The sequence below is a fragment of the Canis aureus genome, chromosome 32, assembly GCF_053574225.1.
Source record: "Canis aureus isolate CA01 chromosome 32, VMU_Caureus_v.1.0, whole genome shotgun sequence".
NCBI classification, from domain to species: domain Eukaryota; kingdom Metazoa; phylum Chordata; class Mammalia; order Carnivora; family Canidae; genus Canis; species Canis aureus.
Genome location: NC_135642.1, coordinates 5,137,112 through 5,159,477, shown reverse-complemented (window position 1 = coordinate 5,159,477; position 22,366 = coordinate 5,137,112). Strand labels below are relative to the sequence as shown.

The window sequence follows — 22,366 nt, the reverse complement described above, 5'->3', positions numbered from 1 at the left end:
TGTTGTCTCCAAGATTAGAGACACAAACAAATCAGGTCATCATGGCTTGTTAAAACAAATACAAACAACAGAAACTGCTATGGGAATGACAGCTAGGGTAGGAAACCTAAGCCATAATTGATGAATTGCTGGTCTCAGTACAGGCAATTTTTTTTTAAATTTTTTATTGGTGTTCAATTTACTAACATACAGAATAACCCCCAGTGCCCGTCACCCATTCACTCCCACCCCCCGCCCTCCTCCCCTTCTACAACCCCTAGTTCGATTCCCAGAGTTAGCAGTCTTTACGTTCTGTCTCCCTTTCTGATATTTCCCACACATTTCTTCTCCCTTCCCTTATATTCCCTTTCACTATTATTTATATTCCCCAAATGAATGAGAACATATAATGTTTGTCCTTCTCCGACTGACTTACTTCACTCAGCATAATACCCTCCAGTTCCATCCACGTTGAAGCAAATGGTGGGTATTTGTCATTTCTAATAGCTGAGTAATATTCCATTGTATACATAAACCACATCTTCTTTATCCATTCATCTTTCGTTGGACACCGAGGCTCCTTCCACAGTTTGGCTATCGTGGCCATTGCTGCTAGAAACATCGGGGTGCAGGTGTCCCGGCGTTTCACTGCATCTGTATCTTTGGGGTAAGTCCCCAATAGTGCAATTGCTGGGTCGTAGGGCAGGTCTATTTTTAACTCTTTGAGGAACCTCCACACAGTTTTCCAGAGTGGCTGCACCAGTTCACATTCCCACCAACAGTGTAAGAGGGTTCCCTTTTCTCCGCATCCCCTCCAATATTTGTGGTTTCCTGCCTTGTTAATTTGCCCCATTCTCACCGGTGTGAGGTGGTATCTCATTGTGGTTTGGATTTGTATTTCCCTGATGGCAAGTGATGCAGAGCATTTTCTCATATGCATGTTGGCCATGTCTATGTCTTCCTCTGTGAGATTTCTCTTCGTGTCTTTTGCCCATTTCATGATTGGATTGTTTGTTTCTTTGGTGTTGAGTTTAAGAAGTTCTTTATAGATCTTGGAAACTAGCCCTTTATCTGATATGTCATTTGCAAATATCTTCTCCCATTCTGTAGGTTGTCTTTGAGTTTTGTTGACTGTATCCTTTGCTGTGCAAAAGCTTCTTATCTTGATGAAGTCCCAATAGTTCATTTTTGCTTTTGTTTCTTTTGCCTTCGTGGATGTATCTTGCAAGAAGTTACTGTGGCCGAGTTCAGGCAATTTTAAGTTAAAAACTGTCCAGAGGAAACCAGCCATAGGAGGTCCCCAAAATATCGTGAGGTTTACTTCCAGCAGCTTGACCAGATTCCCTAGTAAATAACAGAGAAAAATTCCCTAAGGTTTCTGGCAGAGGAAGGGGAAAAGGCAATATTTTTAAGTACACCAGAACATTCTGTTTTCTTAAGAAGCTCTGCCCTCAACAGAAACTAGTAAACAAGAATCTAAACTACTGAGGTATTATAAGAACCCAAATGGCCTGGGGAAGGTAAATATCCAGCTCCAACCCATGCCTGCCATTCTGTTCCATGTAAGGTGGGATTAAAACAAAAAATGAAAACAAAAACAAAAAACAAACAAAAGAAAAGAAATACTTGTGAAATTGACAGTCCAGAGGCATAGGCTCATTAAAAGACTAAGACCTAATTGTGAGACTATATAATGCTTCCCTTCCATGCACACTTCACCACCACACTAATTAAGGCCTATTTGTAGCAGTTCCTTTTATCCAGTACATCATGTCTACATGTCAAGATAAGGCATACTAAAAGGCAAAAACAAAACAAAACAAAACCCACAATTTGAAGAGACAGAAAAAGCTTCAAAGCTAGACATAGCAGGGATGTTGGAATAATCAGATCAGAAATTTAAAATAACTATGATAAATGTGCTAAGGGCACTAATGGGTAAACTATACAACATGCAAGAACAGATGGCCAATGTAAGCAGCGGGATGGAAATCCAAAGACAGAACAAAAAAGAAATTCTGGGGCAAAAACACTGTAAAAGACATGATAAGTGACTTTGACAGGCTCATTAGTAGATGGGACAAGGATGAGCAAAGAATCTCTGAAGTAGATGGTATATGAATAGGATCTTTGACAACTAAAGAACAAAGAGAACAAGAATTTTTATTTTTATTTATTTATTTTTTAATAATAAATTTATTTTTTATTGGTGTTCAATTTGCCAACATGCAGAATAACACCCAGTGCTCATCCCGTCAAGTGCCCCCGTCAGTGCCCGTCACCCATTCTTCTTTTTTTTTAAATAATAAATTTATTTTTTATTGGTGTTCAATTTACCAACATACAGAATAACACCCAGTGCTCATCCCGTCAAAGGCCCCCCTCAGTGCCCATCACCCATTCACCCCCACCCCCCGCCCTCCTCCCCTTCCACCACCCTTAGTTCATTTCCCAGAGTTAGGAGTCTTCATGTTCTGTCTCCCTTTCTGATATTTCCTACCCATTTCTTCTCCCTTCCCTTCTATTCCCTTTCACTATTATTTTTAAAAAGAGAATATCTAAGGATTGTGGGATAACTAAAAAAAAAGGTGTGATATGTATATAATTGGAATGCCAGAAAGAGAGAAAAGAGGACAGAAAAAAAGTATTTCAAATGATAATGACTGAGAATTTCCTCCGAAGTGATATCAGATACCAAACCACAAGTGCAGAAAACACAGAGAATATCAATAGGATAAATGCCAAAAAAAAGTTACACAAGGCACGTCATTTTAAAATTACAGAAAATCAAAGATAACAAAAAAATTCTGATAGAAGTCACAGGAGAAAAAACACCCTAATGTATAAAAAAGCAAACAGAAGAAACATATCCAACTTCTTCTCAGTTATCATTCAAGCCAGAAGAGAATAGAGTGAAATATTTAATGTATTAAGAGGAAACAATACTATACACCTCAAATTATCCTTTAAAGTAAAAAGGAAATAGAGACTTTCTCAGGGAAATAAAAATTGAGAGAATTTACCAGTATATACACATATATATGATTATGTATGCTTCTGTGTAAGTGAATTGGATGACAACAAAGATACAAGGAAGACATTCAAATTATTTGTTATTACAAAGTACCTACAGTACCCACGAAGTGGTATAGTGTTATTTGAAAGTGGATTTGGAATAGTTGTAAATGTACATTGCAAATTTTTGGATAACTTAAGAAGGTAAAAAAATTACAAATGATATACCAAGAAAGTAGAGAAAATAGAATCCTAGAAAATACTTAACTAAAATGACAAGACAGAAAAAGTGGAAAACAAATGTAAGAACTAAGAATAAGGACAAAAGTTATAAAACAGTAAGGAACATAGTAGATATTAACCCACTATTCAAATAATCACTTTAAATGTCAATAGTCTAAATGTACCAACTAAAAAAGATTGCCAGAGTGGATCAGAAAACATGATCCAACTATATGTTGTCTACATGAAACCCACTTTAAATATAAGGACATGTATAGATTAAAAACAAATGGACAAAAAAAATACACACTGATAGATACCAAAAGAAAGATTAGCTCTATTGATTTCAGACAGAGCAGACATCAAACTAAAGAAAATTACCTGGGATAAAGAAAGGCATTACTCAATGGCAAAAGGGTCAATTCTCCAAAATTTTATAATTATTAATGTGTGTACAACTAAAACAGAGCATTAAACTGCATGAGGCAAAAACTGATAGAACTGTAAAAACAAATAGATGAATCCACAATCATAGCTGGAAACTGACACCCGTCTCTGAAAAATAAGCAGATCAAGCAGGCAGAAAATCAGTAAGAACATAGTTGAACTCAACACCATCAATCAACACCATAAGCTCAAATGGAGCATTCACCAAGATACACCACATTTTGTTCCATAAAACACACCTTAGCAAATCTGAAAAAAATAAAAAGGAGCACCTTGGTGGCTCAGTCAGTTAAGCATTTACCTTCAGCTCCAGTCATGATCTCAGTGAGGGTCCTGGGATTGAGTCCTGCATCGGGCTTCCTGCTCAACTGGGAGTCTGCTCCTCCCTTTCCCTCTGCCTGTTGTGCTCCCTCCCCTCCCCTCCCTCTGTCAAGTAAATAAAATCTTTAAAAAAAGAAAAAGTAGAAATCATACAGTGACTGCTCTTGGACCATAAGGAATAACACAAGAACTCAATAACAGAAAGATAACAAGAATATCCCAAAATACATGGTATTAAAACACCCTTCTAAATAATGCACAGGTGAAAGGATAAATCTCAAGAAAAAAATATTTTTGAACAAAATGAAGATTAAAACACAATATATCAAAACTTTGTGGGGTATAATGAAAGCAGTGCTTAGAGGGAAATTTATGGCAGTGACTGAATATATTAGAAAAAAGATCTAAAATCCAAGTTTCCACCTTACTAAAATAAAAAAGGAAGAGCAAGATAAGTTTCAAGCAATCAGAAGAAAAAGAAATAATAATTATTAGAGCAAAACCCAATGAAACTAAAAAGGGAAATAAATAGAGAAAATCAATGAAATCAAGAACTTGTTCTTTAAAAAGATAGATAAAAATCAATAAACCTCTAGCAAAGCTAAGAAAAAAACAAAAAGGATACAAATTGCTAATATGAGAAATTAAAAAGAAGACATCACTAAGATCCCCTGGACATTTAAAGGGTAAAAAAGGAATACTATAAACAACTCTATGCCCACAAATTTGATAACCTAGATGAACTGATACAATTCCTTTAAAAAACACAATCTTCTGAAACTCATTGAAGAAAAAATGGACAATCTGAATAAGGATGTATCTATCAGAGAAAATGAATCAATAATTAATAACCAACCAAAACAAAAAGTTCAAGGTCATGAGTTCACCAGTGAATTCTACCAAAAATTTAAGGAAGAAATTACAGAATTCTCCACAATCTCTTTCAAAAAATAAAAGCAGAAAGAATATTTACTAACTCATTCTGTGAGGTCAGCATTACCCTGATACCAAAAACTGACAGACATTACATAAAATGGAAATTATTGACAAATGCCTCTCATGAACATAGATGCAAAATCCTCAAAAGTCTTTTATTTTATTTAAATCCAAAAGAGCATTTAAAAATTATGTGCCATGATATTTATTCTATGTATTCAAGGCTCTTTTAACATTTGAAAGTGAATTAATGCAATCCATCACATCAACAAGCTAAAGAAGGAAAAACACATGATTATATCAATAGATGCAGAGACACATTTGATAAAATCCAACACCAATTCATGGTAATAGCTCTAAATTAAATCAGAATAGAGTAAAAAAAAATTTAACATGATACAATCTATACAAAAAAATCTACAGCTAACATCATTCTTGCTGGTGAGAAACTTAAGGCTTTCCCACTAATATCATATACTGGACAAGAATATCCCCTCCTACCATTCCTTTTCAACATTGTATTAAGGACATTGTTAATGTAATCAGGGAAAAACACGAAATGAAAGTATAGAGATTGGGAGGAAAGACATAAAACTCTTTGTTTGCAGATGATATAACAGTCTATATAAAAACTCTTAACAAAAACCTTCAAAACTAATAACCAATTATTGAAGGTTGCAAGAATGACATGGATGGAGCTAGAGAGTATAATGCTAAGCAAAATAGCCACAGAATGACAAATACCATATGATTTCACTCATATATAGAATTTAAGAAACAAAACAAATGAACAAAGAGGAAAAAACTCTTAATTATAGAGAATAAACTGATGGTTGTCAAGGGGGAGGGAAGTGGCAAGATGGGTTAAATAGGTGGTGGGGATTAAGGAGTGCACTTGTCATGATGAGCAACCGGGTGATGTAAGGAAGTGTTGAATTACTCTATTGTACACCTGAAACTAATATGACACAGTATACTGACTGGAATTAAAGTAAAAATTTTAAAGAAATAAAAGTGAGTATGGCCTAAAGATTAGGAAAAAAAATTGATGGGTTAAGACTTTTAAATCACTAACCCATCCCATGACCTTTGTAATGGACACGTGTGTGCCACTATATGATCTGTTGATCTGTCAGCAGGTTGTGTCCATCTCAGAAGAATTTGGTAAGCAATCTTCTACCCTACCAACCTGCAGGAGCAGACAAAAAGCATACTCTCCAGGTAAAGAGAATGTTGTGCTAAGAGAGGAGTCAATGTGAGAAGAGCAACCAACTTCAAAGGCAGCTCCGCAAACCCTTACAAAGCTGTTTCTCACCAGGACACTGCATTTCATGGAAAATGATATGAAGATGTTATAAAATAAAATAATAAGGCCTGAAATGATTTTATCTCTAAGATGTTTTAAGCACATAGTAACCACAAGGCAAATACCTGCAGTAGATACACAAAAGATAAAGGGTATTAAAGCATATCATTATGGTAAATCACTAAATCACAAAAAAGACAGCAAAAGAGGAAGAAAGGTACAAGGAACTACAAAATATCCAGAAAAAAATAAATAAAATAGCATTATCCTTTAGAATCCTTCCTGCCATTACTGAGTCCTAACCTATCAATAATTACTCTAAATATAAATGGGTTGAATTCTCCAAACAAGAGGCATAAGTAGCTGAATGGCTAAAAAGGCAAGACCCAGCTATATGCTGCCTATGAAGGACTACCTTCAGCTTTAAGATACAGAAAAAGGTACTCCATGCAAATGGAAACCAAAAAAGAGCAGAGGTGGCTATACTTAGACAAAGTAGACTTTAAGTAATACCCAAAACACCTCAAAGCCTATAACAGGAACAAAGAAGATGATATAATGATAAAAGAGACTATTCATCAAGAGGCTGTAATAATCATAAATATATATTACATATATACACATTATATGTAATAATCATATATATATATATATATATATATATATATATATATATATATATAGGCACTGAACACTATAGCACCTAAACATATTCAGCAAATGCTAATGAATATGAGGGGTTAAAAAGACAACACAAAATCTATAGAGGGATTCAATACCCCACTTTCTACGATGGATACATCACTCAGATAAAATCAATTTGGAAACACTGGACATGAGCCAATGTTAGATCAAATAGAGCTCAAGAGACATATACAGAACATTCATCAGAGCAACGGAACACAAATTCTCAAGTCCACATGGAACATTCTCCAGGATAGATCATATGTTAGGCCACAGAATAAGTCTAAACAAATTTTAAAAGATTGAAATCATACCAAATATCTTTTATGACAATAATAATCTGGACTAGAAATCAATTAATAGAAGGAAAACTAAGGAGATCGCAAATATGCAGAATTTACACAATATAATCCTGATGAACTAGTGGATCAAGAAACCAAAAGGAAAATCAAAAACTATTTTTAAACAAAAGACAATAGAAATGCAGCATAGAAAAGCCTGTGGGGTGCTGCAAAAGTGGTCCTAAGAAAAAATTTATAGTGATAAATGCCTTCATTAAGAAAAAAATTTATTAGTGATAGATGCCTTCATTAAGAAAAAAGAAAGATTTCAAATAAACAACTCTGCTAGAAAACTAGAAAAAGAACATGCTAAGTTCAAACTTAGCAAAAGGAGAGAAATAATAAAGATCAGAAGAGAAATAATGAATTAGAAACCAGAAAAAGAACAGAAAAGATCAACAAAAATATAGAAATCCTCTCTTAATTGCTGTTTAGCTTCCATGATTTCAGTTACTCATTGTCAACCATGATCTGGAAAGAGATGGTACTCTTCTGATGACTCATCAGAACGTTAACAGTATCCTAACACTCTGTCACAATGCCTATGTGCACCATTCACCCCACTTCATCTATCATGTAGGCATTTTATCATCTCAACATCACCAGAAGAATATGATGGGTGACCACAGTACATCACAGATAAGGGGCCTACTGTAAGAACTTTTTTCTCCACGTTTATTGAGAAATAACTGACATACATCACTGTACAGGTTTAAGTTGTACAATGATAGTTTTATTTACATATATTGTAAAATCATTACCACCATAGGTTTAGTCAATCATCCATCATCTCAAAAAGATACAAGAAAAAGAAAAAATAATTCTCCTCATGATGAGAACACCGAAGATTTACTCTCTTCACTTCCCTATATATCATACAATAGTGTTGTTTATTACATAATGTTGTATACTACATTCCTACGACTTATTCTTCCTGTAAGTGGAAGTTTGTATCTTTTAAATAAATAAAATTTTAAAAACTTTTAAAAAGAAGTTTGTATCTTTTAATTACTTACCTCCAATTCCTTCTCTACTCTACCACCACATCTAGTAAGCACAAATCTTTTATTTTTTTCCAAGATTTGGGTGTTTTGGTTTTAGATTCCACATGTAAGTGAGATCATATGTCTCTTTCTGTCTGACTTATTTCACTTAGCATAATGCCTTCAAGATCTATCCATGTTGTCTCAAATGGTAGGATTTCATCATTTTTATGGGGAAATAATATTTCATTCATATATATCACAACTTCTTCATTCATTCATCCATCAGTGGACACCAAGTTGTTTTTAAGATTAGGTATTGAAAATAATGATACAATGAATGAGGAGGTGCAGAGATCTTTTTTGAGTTAGTTTTCATTTCCTTTGGATATGTTCACAGGAATGGAATCTCTAAATCATGTAATAGTCAAATTTTTAATTTTTAAAATTTTCTGTTTTCCATAGTGGGGTTACCAATTTGCAGTCTCACCAACAGTGCGCTAGAGTTCCCTTTTCTCCACATTCATACCACCATTTCTTACTTTTTGTTTATTGATTATGCCCATTTTAATAGGCATGAGTTGATATCGCATTTCCACAATGACCGGTGATGAGCATCTTTTCATGTCTCTGTTGGCTATTCCTATTCTTCTTTGGAAAAATATCTATTTATATCCTTTGCCCATTTTTATTGAAATATTTGGCTTTTTGCCATTGAGCTGCACAAATTCTTTATAAGTTTTGGATAGTAATATCATCAGATAGATTGTTTGCAAATACTTCTTCCCATCCATAAGTTGTCTTTACACTTCGCTGATACTTTGTTTTGCTGTACAGAAGCTTTTTAGTTTGATATAGTCCCACATGTTTGTTTTTGACTCTGTTGCTTGTGCTTTACATGTGATTTCCAGAAAATCATTACCAAAATTACGTAGGAGATTTTTTCCTAAGTTTTTTTTAATAATAAATTTATTTTTTGTTGGTGTTCAATTTGCCAACGTACAGAATAACAGCCAGTGCTCATCCCGTCAAGTGCTACCCTCAGTGCCCGTGACCCATTCACCCCCATCCCCTGCCCTCCTCCCCTTCCACCACCCCTAGTTCGTTTCCCAGAGTTAGGAGTCTTCATATTCTGTCTCCCTTTCTGATATTTCCTACCCATTTCTTCTCTCTTCCCTTATATTCCCTTTCACTATTATTTATATTCCCCAAGTGAATGAGAACATATAATGTTTGTCCTTCTCCGATTGACTTACTTCACTCAGCATAATACCCTCAAGTTTCATCCACGTTGAAGCAAACGGTGGGTATTTGTCATTTCTAATGGCTGAGTAATATTCCATTGTATACATAAACCACATCTTCTTTATCCATTCATCTTTCGATGGACACCGAGGCTCCATCCACAGCTTGGCTATTGTGGACATTGCTGCTACAAACATTGGGGTGCAGGTGTTCTGGTGTTTCATTGCATCTGAATCTTTGGGGTAAATCCCCAACAGTACAATTGCTGGGTCGTAGGGCAGGTCTCTTTGAGGAACCTCCACAGAGTTTTCCAGAGTGGCTACACCATTTCACATTCCCACCAACAGTGTAAGAGGGTTCCCTTTTCTCCGCATCCTCTCCAATATTTGTGGTTTCCTGCCTTGTTAATTTTCCCCATTCTCACTGGTGTGAGGTGGTATCTCATTGTGGTTTTGATTTGTATTTCCCCGATGGCAAGTGATGCAGAGCATTTTCTCATGTGCTTGTTGGCCATGTCTATGTCTTACTCTGTGATTTCTGTTCATGTCTTTTGCCCATTTCATGATTGGATTGTTTGTTTCTTTGCTGTTGAGTTTAATAAGTTCTTTATAGATCTTGGAAACTAGCCCTTCATCTGATACGTCATTTGCAAATATCTTCGCCCATTCTGTAGGTTGTCTTTTAGTTTTGTTGACTGTGTCCTTTGCTGTGAAAAAGCTTCTTATCTTGATGAAGTCCCAATAGTTCATTTTTGCTTTTGTTTATTTTGCCTTCATGGATGTATCTTGCAAGAAGTTACTGTGGCTGAGTTCAAAAAGGGTGTTGCCTGTGTTCTCCTCTAGGATTTTGATGGAATCTTGTCTCACATTTAGATCTTTCATCCATTTTGAGTTTATCTTTTTGTATGGTGAAAGAGAGTGGTCTAGTTTCATTCTTCTGCATGTGGATGTCCAATTTTCCCAGCACCATTTATTGAAGAGGCTGTCTTTCTTCCAGTGGATAGTCTTTCCTCCTTTATCGCATATTAGTTGATCATAAAGTTGAGGGTCCACTTCTGGATTCTCTATTCTGTTCCATTGATCTATGTGTCTGTTTTTGTGCCAGTACCACACTGTCTTGATGACCACAGCATGATGCTAGGCACCCACAGTTCCCAGTCAGCCACATGATCAGGAGGATAAACATCCAATATGTTCACCACCATTTTGTACCCATACAGGCAGTCTGTTATTTACTTTCAGTATAGTATTCAATAAATTACGTGAGATGTGAATACTTTATTATAAAAGGCTTTGTGGTAGATGATTTTTCCCAACTGTAGGCTAATGTAAGTGTTCTAAGCACATTTAAGGTAGTTTAGACTAAGCTTTTATGTCCAGTAGCTTAGATGTACTAAATGCATTTTCACCTTATGATATTTCAACTTACAATGGAAGGAAGTAGAACCATCATACTTCAAGGAAAGTCTGCATACACTGTTGATAGCAGTAAATATGTAGAAAAAGCTTTATAATGAGTATAAGTGCATATAAAATGATCTAAAGGAAGACAAAAATGGTATATAGGGAAGATTATAAATAACCAAATACAATTGACCCTTGAACAATGCAGGTCTTAGAGACATCAACCACCACACAGTTGAAAATCCAGGTATAACTTTTGACTCCCCACAATTTAACTACTAATAGCCTACTATTGACTGGAAGCCTTACTAGTAACATAACAGTCAATTAGCACATATTTTATATGTTATATATATTATGTACTGTATTCTTATAATAAAGTAAGCTCAAGATAAAGAAAATAATAAGGAAGATAAAAATAAATTTACAGTATTATACTGTATTTATATAAAAAATCCACTTAAGTGAACCCATACAGTTCAAATCCATGTTGTTCAGGCATTGACTGTATATCCAACCAAATTATAAATTACTAAAATATTCAATACAAAAAGAAAAGATAAGCTAACAAATGTACATTAATGAGGTGAAATCTATGTTGTAAGACATATTTCTTTTTACTATGTCAATATATGGGGAAATGTTATTAATAAGTTGAAGGTATCAGAAACTCAATTTGCTTATATATTTTGATTGCAAGGTATAGAAATGCCATGTGTTCACTTGAAAAGAATCACGAATTTAGGGTCATGTGTAGCATTTTATGTAGATTAGAATCTTGAAATTGTAAAATATTTAAAAGTATTATTAAATATTTTCAAGAGCATTTATACTTAGAATTATAAGCAATGACAAATGGGTTAAAATTATACCTAAATCATGACTGATTTTATACAATTCCCTTGCACTTAGGACAAAAATCCAATTCCATAACTCAATAACCCATATCACTAGCAAAAATAATTGGCTTGATGTTGTGATCCAGTAGAGACTCTTCATTCTCATTCAATATTATATTCATTCATGATGATCCCTAGTTTTTCCAGGAGTTCACATGATGGTTTCTCAGCCTTCGCATGGCTGATTTAACATCCTCATTCCTTAGAGAGTAGATGATGGGATTCAACAAGGGTGTACAGACAGTGTAGAATACAGAAAGGAACTTATCCACAGAAAGCCTGCTAAAAGGCCATATATAGAAGTAAATGCAGGGCCCAAAGAAAAGAATCACTACTGTGATGTGAGCAGTTAACGTAGAAAGTGCCTTGGATGACCCACTAGAGGACCGGTGACGAACAGTAATCAAAATTATGGTGTAGGAAATAACTAAAGCTAGAAAACAGCCCAATGATATCAGGCCACTGTTAGTTAGGGTCATAATTTCCATTTCATAAGTATCCATACAAGCCAGCTCTATCACCAGGGGAAGGTCACAAAAGAAGCTATTTACCTCATTGGGGCCACAGAATGGCAGATCCACTGTAAAAGCCAAGTGACTTATAGAATGAAGAATACCCACAGCCCAAGAAATAAACACAAAAATTATACATAGGCTCCGATTCATAATTGTGCTATAGTGTAGGGGCTTACAGATGGCTATAAATCTATCATATGCCATAGCAACAAGCAGCAGCATCTCACTCCCAACAAAACTATGAAGAAGGAATATCTGGGCCATACAGCCCTCAAAAGAGATAGTCTTGTGTTCAACAAAGAAGTCCATAAGCATCTTGGGGGTGGCAAAATTAGATTGGCAGATATCAATGAAAGAAAGGTTACCGAGCAGAAAATACATAGGAGAGTTCAAATGGGAATCAGAGGAAATTATAACAATGATCATAATGTTGCCCAGCACTGATGTCACATACACTAAAGAGAAGATGGCAAAAAAGAAAAGCTGAAGTTCCCAAGAATTAGAAAGTCCCAGAAGCACAAACTCAGACACCACTGATTCATTTGTATGAGCCATGGAGCCAGTCTCCTGTTACCTAAGTAAAAGAAAATCAGGAAAGATCACAATGGTGGTACTATATCTAGTATATATGCAAAAGAAATATGATAAGATTTCAACTAAAGGTCAATTTAATTTAATGAAATTGTATAATCAATTGACTAACATCTGGACTGCTGTGGAAAGTAGAAGTATGGGAATTGGGGGATGCTATGGATACTATCATAATTCAGTAAATAAGATACATGTATTAGAAAATAAAAAATTAAATGTAAAACAAACAAATGTAAGCGATACATTAATATTACAATATTAGTAAGATGAAAGAAATTACTTCTAAATGGTGAAGTAAGGTGTCCAAACTTAAAAGTCTGGAATTTGCCAGCCAAAACTGAAGGAAAAGCCTATTTCAAGCAAAGGGAATATCAGGAAGAAAAATACAAAGGTAAAAGTATGAAAGTCATTTTCATGATGCCATGAATTGAATAGCCTTGCTGGAGAAAGGTATGCTAAGGACCAATCAAATCAAAGATGGAAATGATAGATCAGGAGCAAAACACAGTTGCAATTAACACCTTGAAAGGATGGCTAAGTGGACTGCAGCAATATTCTTGAAATTGAAAATCATAAAGTGCTTGACAATGTTTTAAGAAACTTAGTGGAAGCAGTTTGCCACATTATGAAAATAAGAGGCAATGTTGATACTTTGAAAGTTTCTTTAAAAATCAAGAGTGTTTTTTTCATCTATTTAACACTAGTTTATCAGAGTCCACCTTCTGTCACATAAAGATCAATTTCGAATGAACCACCAGTGTGTTTTTTTCAGTGTTTTCTGACTCTGCCTTTTGTCTCTTCCTAAACACACCTGACACACCTGGATTTATCAAAATCTGTGTCACCTTTCATAACTCATCCTTTTGGAAATAATCCATATAACTATACATGATGCCTTCTGCATGCATAATAGATTTTCAGAAGAGTAAAGTTTAGTGTTTAAATTGCCCCTTGAATTTTTTTTTTTTTTTGTCATTGGACACCATGTGGCCACTTGATCCCAGAAGAAAATTCTATATAACATCTGGGGGGTCAGGAATCATTTTTTACTTTAGTCCTATGTACCTAACAATACACAGTAGGTATTTATTTATCATTATACTGATTCAAGTTTTGTATTCTGTGTTTGTCCGTGACATATATAACTAATATAAATATTTAAAGCTTTAAAAGCAAAATTGTACAGGTAAACATAAATCAATTAAAAATATTTAAACTGTTATAAGCTTTCATTATGGTTGTCGAAGCACTAAGTCTTACCCTTTCAATAATTTCCATCTTTGCATTTGAATTATGATATGTAGTTTTAAGAAGAAGGCCAAAATGTAAATGACTGAAGAATATAAACAGATCAATAAGACATGGACTGACTTCCATATGAGTTTCTCGTATAGGATTCTTATATCTATTTGAAAGAGTTGAGCCAATGCTAGCATTTCTGATCACATATTTATAATGCAAAGGGGAGAGAAGGAGGCAAATAAACATTGAAAGGAAAAAGATTCCTATTTCTAAGATCTAAAATCCTAAAGAACCTACAGTTATTCATTTTTAAAAAGATAAGATTAAAATCTCAAATCTAAGAGGTTGACATGAGGGATTTCTTTCAGTGTTCAATTCATTGTGTAAAGGATACCAACTACTATGGTAACTTAGTAAGATGACATTAAAGAGTAAGAGGGACAAAAAGGAGGAGGAGGAAGAAGGGAAAGAGAAAGCATAATGATTAAAACATGTTAGATAAAATTAATGGTACTAATAGAGTTTTTAAATATCTTTATTTTTGGAAAAAAAGATACTCTGAAAATAAAACTTTCTACAAATTCCATCCTTCTAATACCTAATGAATGATAGTTTGTTAGTCTTCATTTTTCAAAATATATAAAACAATTAGAAAATCCTTTCCACAATGATTTCCCATGATTTCTAAATCTAAGTAGACCAGGTTCAACATTATATCTCATTTTCTTTTTATTAATTAAGATAGGTACACATTAGAAAAGATACCTAATATATGCCACTTAGTAGTTATGTGACTGACCTTAGAAAATAGAAGTAGATTATTTCTTTAAGGCTGTTCTCATCTCTAAAATTCTAAATGCAGAGGCAGTTATATTATGGAAATATCTGAAGTTTACACAAGTCACTCAACATTTCTTGGGCTATCTATGCACAGACACCCAGAAGCTTTTCCATTGATGAGACATTCATGTTTTTATCACCAGAAAATTCCAGAGATACAAATATTTTCAGATCATAAAATATACTATAAGAGAATTTCTTCATTCTAATGTAAGACCAAGTCTGATATATAGAAGTTGATGTTACATCAGTACCCATCTAAAATATCTTGATAGAACTCCAAAACCATAAACAGGCATAATTTTTCTTTTCATTATATTATCTTTTGAAGTTGATTACCTATAAGCCTAGCAGTAAAAAAACAGTCAAAGATATCCTTCTTGATTTACTTTCTGTAGCTACTCCTTCTTCATTCCAGGGAAATTCAACAAATATTTGCTAACAAATGGCTAAATATTCTCTGAATGGAAAGCACAAAAGAAGCAAAGAAGGGACAGATAATTGTTGTAGCATACTTCCCTTTGTTTATCATATGCAGAGCTACCATAAACCAGTATAGTGGAAAATGGAGAAGTGGAGAGCAAGAATTTGCCTCTTTTAGGTGGAGTTTCCAGTTTGACTGAGAGAACAGTGACCTTTCCTTTGAAATCTTCTGGTTGCTGATTTTGCATCTAGAAGACAATTTACAAATTATCTAGTCCAAACACAGTGATGAAATCATGTGTAATATTTATACTTTTAATGATTTTTCCCAGTCCTTTAGTTCTTCCTTATTTTCTCCAAATATGGTGTCCCACTGTTAGTTTCTAAGCTTCCCACCTTTGCTATGAGTCTTCATACCTAAAATATTTGTGTTATAGTCTCGACAATGCATTTTAACTTGTTCTCTGCACTAAGCTGTGCAGAAGCAAGCCCCTCAGGTTGTGCCCTGAGGTAGTGAGGCTCCTCCTCTGCTCCTGACTATACAGTAATAGTATCCTAAGGTAAGGTAATATAAAGCCTCCATCCTTATTCTAGGAAATAGAGTTCATTGGAGAAGTGAGAAATCACTCACTGGAGATCTGATGTCATTCTGCAGTGGGAGTAATTAAGTTTTGCAAAATTACCTTTCCAGGAACAGAATAGGAAAAATTTTTTTTTTGCCAACCAGTTGGCACATAGAAAAGCAAAATATTATTAGATTTTCACTGACTTCCAGTCAGCAAATACTTTTTCAACCACTGATTTCTGTTAAAATAATCAATCTTACAAACGATCACCTAGCCTCAGAGTGGTTCCTCCCATCACGTGGAACTCACTACTTCCCAAGATAGTTCCATCTATTGTTAAATTGCACAACTGGTTCTACTATTAGTAGTTCAATAGAAAAAATGTATTCTCACTTCAACATGTTGGTTTTGCAGATACTTGAAGGTGCTCTCATTTCTTTTCCATGACAAATCTATTTCTTCTTAAACGTACGTCAACAGTCTTTCCAACTCTATTTTACATAAGTTTTGTAGCTCTTCAAAGGTGATTTAGATGGCGGTTCCAAATAGTCATCTTTACAGAAGGAAATTGAAAATAAGTTTCCATATATATATATATGCTTTGTGTGTGCATATATATATACTCTAATAAAGTGTTCACGTACCTAACAATGAATGAACAGTGAGTGATACTGCAGCATTGATTGAAAGAGATAATATGAGACAAATGACATATCTATGAATTTGAGAGTGTAGCATATAAATTTTAATCTGATGGATATATTCAATGATTAAAATTATTTTTTATATTAAATTTTGCATATGAATTTACATCAGATTATAAAACATGTCAAGAGAAAGTAATTGGAAATTGATAAAATTATTACATGTACATTTTTAGAAACCAAAAAGAATCTGGACAAACTTATGAAAAACAGTTTTAAAATATACTGGTGAGTAATACAAATTCTAAACTGAAATAAAACAAAAGGAACAGGTATGTATAAAGAAATATATCAAGATATGATAAAAGGGACTTAAAGTGAATCTGTAAATATTTTTAAAAATTTAAGCTATGGCCAAATATACTTTATATATAATAGGAAGTTAAGGAAATACTTGTTTTAAAATTTTACTTTTTGTGCTTTTACATCTTCAATATTTGTCAAAAGTGTGATCTTCAAAAAAATTAGAAAAATACATTTAATGAGCAAAACTTTCTCTCTCTCTCTCTTTCTCTCTCTCTCTCTCTCTCTCTCTCTGTCTCCCCCTCCCTCCCTCCCCCTGGGTCCATGCCCAAAGTTGGGCTTGAACTCATGACCTCAAGATTGAGAATCACATGCTCTACTGACTGAGCCAACCAGGTGCCCCTAATGAGCAAAATTTTATAAAATTACAAACAAAATACAGTGAAGGATGGTTTCCATTCACATTACAAGCAAAAATTTAAGCTATAGCCAAATATACTGATGGAGTAGGATTCGATCCCAGTAAGGACAAATCACTGATATAATTGACTTGCCACCACTTGATGTGGTCTCACTGGGGAATGACATTATATCAGGTTATCAGGATCAGTCCCTTGTGCTAATCAAGTGTTCAGGAGCAGCAGCAGCACTTAGGAGACTAACCTTAATAAAAGGGATTCCATGGCTTTGGTCTCAGGTGGACACTGATGTGAGATACAAAAATCCACACACTTTGTGCCTACTCACCTAGAGCTATCCTCATTTTTCCAATTTTGATCTTTTAAGACCTCTACCAAACCAGCAAAACTATTTTTCACTGTCTAGGAATTCGTATTTATTCTTACTTAGGACCAATTTTCCATCCCAAATTTGATAATTGAGTGAAATATTTATGGCTTTTCCCAGTAATAGAATTTTCCTTTGCCAGTTTCCAGTAGAGTCATCTGAGTGGGCAAGAATGCAGCAGTTGTCCATTTTTCAGCTTGCATCAAGACATAGGATCAAGCCACTTCTAGAAATCCTTCTATGACACCATAAACTTAATCTGAAGTAAAGGTACTGATGCAACAGAAGGAGATAGTATAGAATTCTGGACTACTTAATCGTGCCAATTACCTGTGCTTTTTTACCTGCTTCAGTCTGGCCCTAGATTTACCAGTTGCAATACATGACAGCTTACTACTGTGACAGCTAGAAATTGTGACTTGCTATACTTGGTTTATAACAAGCGGTGTTAGTCACGTAGTTACCTGAAAACCCATGGTCTCTGTCAAAAGAAAACTCATTCTCTGATAGGGACCTGCAGCACCCTAGGATTTTCAGCCAGTGTGTAGTTCTCTGCTGCAGGATGCAGGGTGTCTTTTCCAGGATCCTAGGAGTTAGCATCGTCATTCTTCTAAGTGACTTTGCCAAAGAATCTACACAGTGCTCTTATTTATCATCCATATCTTTATTTCATTGGTTTTCCTGGCTTATGAAGCCTGAATACCAGGGTAGCTTGCACTCAAGACTGGACTTAGTACAGAAGATTCATTGTAAGCTGGAAATCCTGTGTGAGTCAAGCTAAAATTATGCTAAAGATCTGTGAGCCTGTAAGCATTGTGTCTCTTTCTCAGTGGTAAGGATACAAAAGAAATTACATGTCTTGTATGCTATGAAGGAATTACGTATCATGCCCCAGAGTATTCAAACCTTTAAAACCTGAATGATTTGGCAGATGCCTGAAATGGTAGGGATGATCTCTTACCCTCTTTTGTGTCAATTTCTGTTCACAGGTCCAATCACTGTGTGCTTTTAACGTAGTGGACTAGTATGATGATATATAGATTCCTGGACCATTGTTTCCTAAGGACTGTATTGTGACAAAGTACAAGAACCAATATGGAAATGGGTCAACTGCAAATATTTCAGAGGGCTAGGGAGTGACTGAATTTTTTTTAATTGTGAAAACTCTAGCACAATATAGAGTTGAAGGTTTTCTTCTTTGACATTTCAGTTACTTTGGGCAATCTTCATGTATTGGGTCCCTATATAGTTTGGAATTTTAAGATACTGAAAATACAGCATGTTATATGGCAAGGATCTTCTCCAAAGGAAAGTTTTTATGATGAAATATAGTTTTTGTCAAAAAAAGTAAAAATACCTATCATGAAATATTAGATCTCAACTCTGCTGTTAGATTCTTCTTTCCCATTTTCAGTCTTCTAAAAACCATTGGGAAGTGTCTCGACATCACTTAATGTGTTTCTCCTGAAGGTTTCTGTTACTCTGCATTTTTAGAAATTATTCTGCTAATGCTTTCCTTTTACCCTGTGGCTAACTTGAAACAGATTATTTCCAGTTATTCAGACTTTAATGGAGCTAAACCTTCTTCACTTTTTATCCCAAGCTAGCATCTTGAGGTACACTTTCCTCTGGCCATATTGTCTTTTATCTTGAGTCTGTTCCATCACTTCAGCTCTCTCGGCTATGCATTACATTTCTGTACCTTGTCTAAAGTGTTACTCATCTACTTAGCTTATACACATAGCAGAAGTAATTTAAATTCTGAGCTGAGGGAGGGAACAAACAAGTCTCTCCTGGTTTTTGGTATTATATCTTCTACTTTTTAAATAGTCACATTATGAAAACACTTTGGGAATTTTATCACCTACCATAGACAAAGTCCCTGTTCTTATGAAGCTTAGTTCTGTCAGGGAGAACTATATTAATCAAATGAGGATATAGGTTAGTGTGGTATATGAGTAGAGAGCCAAGAGCCTTATTAACTGGGTTAGTGAGGACTTTTTTTTTTCCTTTTGTCTCAAGAGTAATGGATAAGAATTGAAAGATTTTAAGGAGGTGACCTGATCAAAAGCAAGTAATTTGTCCAAGATCACATAAAAATAATTTAGTCTGTACTTGGATTTGACAAGTGTTTTGACAAGCATTACCAAAGTTATTTTCAGATCTCTAAAATATACATTTCTGATTTCCCCATTTTTATGCAGTTTAATTTCTCTACCAGTTTCTCAAGTGGTATAGGAAAAGTCTACAGAAATCTGTGAAGCAGATAGAAAGAAAAGATAATTTCAAATTATCATTTTGAAATACCTGTAGAAAAAAATATACCAAATTAGATTAAGATTTTTTTAAGATTTATTTATTTATTCATGAGACACACAGACTGAGAGAGAGAGAGAGAGAGACAGGGACATAGGCAGAGGGAGAAGCTGGCTCCTCGCAGGAATCCCAATGCAGGACTCCATCCCAGATCTCGGTATCATGACTGGAGCCAAAAGCTGGTGACCAACCACTGAGCCACCCAGGCATCCCTAAAATTAGTTTTAAACAGAATATAACATCAGCTTCTACTGCACTAAGTGTCACATCCAGCTGAAATATATTGCTAGTTACCTTGAATAGTTGATAAAAAGTAAATTAAAAATGCATTGGTTTCAGTATTATGAATGTCTTTGTTTACTTGGAACTAGAGTAATTTGAAATATTTATGAAAAAAACTTATTAAAGTCTATAACTCTTGGCTTTATAGTTTGTTTTTATCATTGAATGTATGACACACAAATGCAGTAGCAGAGTGGTGTTGCTTCTGCCTTGGTAATGATGTTAAGGCCTACAGGGTAAAGAAAACAAGCAGATTCATCTTTTCAAATTGAAAGGACTTCAGTAAGATATTTCTATAAAAACCAGACTGATGATTACAATTTTAACACAAACCTTAAGGATTCAGTGTCATAAATACTTGAATTATCCATTTTCCCTTGTTACAGAGCACTCTACAAGGTTTCCTATCACATTAAAAAAAAATCCATGAATGGGGAAAAACAAACAAGCAAAACAAAACGATGGGGGAAAAAGTGCTGAATCAATGGAAAGAGTCACATTGGCTTGGAGCAGAGACTGAAATTTTATTTTTGTATTATTTTTTTAAGATAGCAAATACTTAATTTGTTGTCTTACCAAGAGAAAAACATTTAAATAGCTTGCAAAATGATATAACATACTTTATAGATGCAGGATTCTGCACCTTTTGGAATATGCTGTGGATGAATTTCATGTCAGTATATAAACAGATGAAAACGCTAACATTTTTTGGTTCACCCAGCTCCTGAATTTCCTCATTATGTGTCATATTTTATGAACCACTTTTAGATGCTTCTGATTTTTCAGTATCTTCAAAATACTTAAATGTTTCTGTATCTATGAGTCCAGTCAGGAGACAGAAACCACACTGGTATTTTGAACAACGAATATTGAATAAACACTTATTTAAATGGTAATAAGAGGTTACAAAAAAGATGAAAGAGAGCTCTAGATAATGTGCCAGGGCTGAAAGAGAGAACCCAAGCAAAGAATACACTTGGAAGGGGGTTTCAGAACTCTCTGGGAAGAGCATATGACTAGGCCCCTGGATAGCAAGTTCCCTAGATTGCCTTGTGGCAAAGCTGGTCCATAGATGGAGAGGATGAGGAGCAGGAAATTAAGGCTGAGGCTGGCAACAAAACTTGCTGGAGGCTGAGTGCCACTGGGTGGGCCATTGCAGCTGCACTGTAGGAGAAAGAAATTAAGGACACTGGAAGTGGGAAGAGAAGCCTCTTTTTTCTGTAGCATTTATCAAGCATCCTATCCTGACAAAGGTAAAAGGTTTGAGTCCAGGTATGGTATCATAAAGCAGGCCAATGAAGGGTGGACGTGATGTCAAGAGACAGCAAATAGTATAAAATTAATAAATCTATAGAGCTGCTTTGTCAAGAAGTACACAGAGGGAAAAATATGATTCGTTTTTATTAAATGGAATATTTCATTTTTAGCAATTTATCTGCTCTTGCTACTCTTTTGATGAGAGGAAACTCCACACACTATTGTGACCATTGCTTTTTCTTGGCATGCATTAGCTAGAAATTCTTCTAACAGCTCTGAAATTGTGTCTAAGAAAATAGTCAATTTCATCAACATTCAAAATGTAGGACTTGGAATATCCAGCTTGTCAGGAGATTATACCAAGATTTAAGAATAAAATGTGTTTTTCTTTATCCATTCATCTTTCGATGGCTCCTTCCACAGTTTGGCTATTGTGGACATTGCTGCTATAAACATCGAGGTGCAGCTGTCCTGGCTTTTCATTGCATCTGTATCTTTGGAGTAAATCCCCAACAGTGCAATTGCTGGGTCATAAGGCAGATCTATTTTTAACTCTTTGAGGAACCTCCACACAGTTTTCCGAAATGGCTGCACCAGTTCACATTCCCACCAACAGTGCAAGAGGGTTCCCTTTCTCCACATCCTCTCCAACATTTGTGGTTTCCTGCCTTGTTAATTTTCCCCATTCTCACTGGTGTGAGGTGGTATCTTTTTGTGGTTTTGATTTGCATTTCCCTGATGGTAAGTGATGTGGAAGGGGAGGTGGGCGGGAGGTGGGGGTGACTGGGTGATGGGCACTGATGGGGGCACTTGATGGGAT

General features: G+C 35.0%; 1 protein-coding gene and 1 long non-coding RNA gene across 2 annotated transcripts; both read right to left on the bottom strand.

Annotated features, from left to right (window-relative positions):
• Window positions 1–11,854: 11,854 nt before the first annotated feature.
• On the bottom strand, window positions 11,855–12,851 carry LOC144303630 (olfactory receptor 4K1). The gene has a single exon (XM_077882078.1). It carries the CDS (start codon window positions 12,849–12,851, stop codon window positions 11,916–11,918), a length of 936 nt encoding a protein of 311 aa, XP_077738204.1. The 3' UTR covers window positions 11,855–11,915.
• A 2,377-nt stretch (window positions 12,852–15,228) lies between these two features.
• LOC144303629 (uncharacterized) lies at window positions 15,229–17,885 on the bottom strand. The gene is made up of 3 exons (XR_013370633.1): window positions 17,569–17,885; window positions 16,352–16,511; window positions 15,229–15,640 (listed from the first exon to the last, which is right to left on the bottom strand). It is a non-coding gene; the product is annotated as an uncharacterized LOC144303629 (long non-coding RNA).
• Window positions 17,886–22,366: the final 4,481 nt, after the last annotated feature.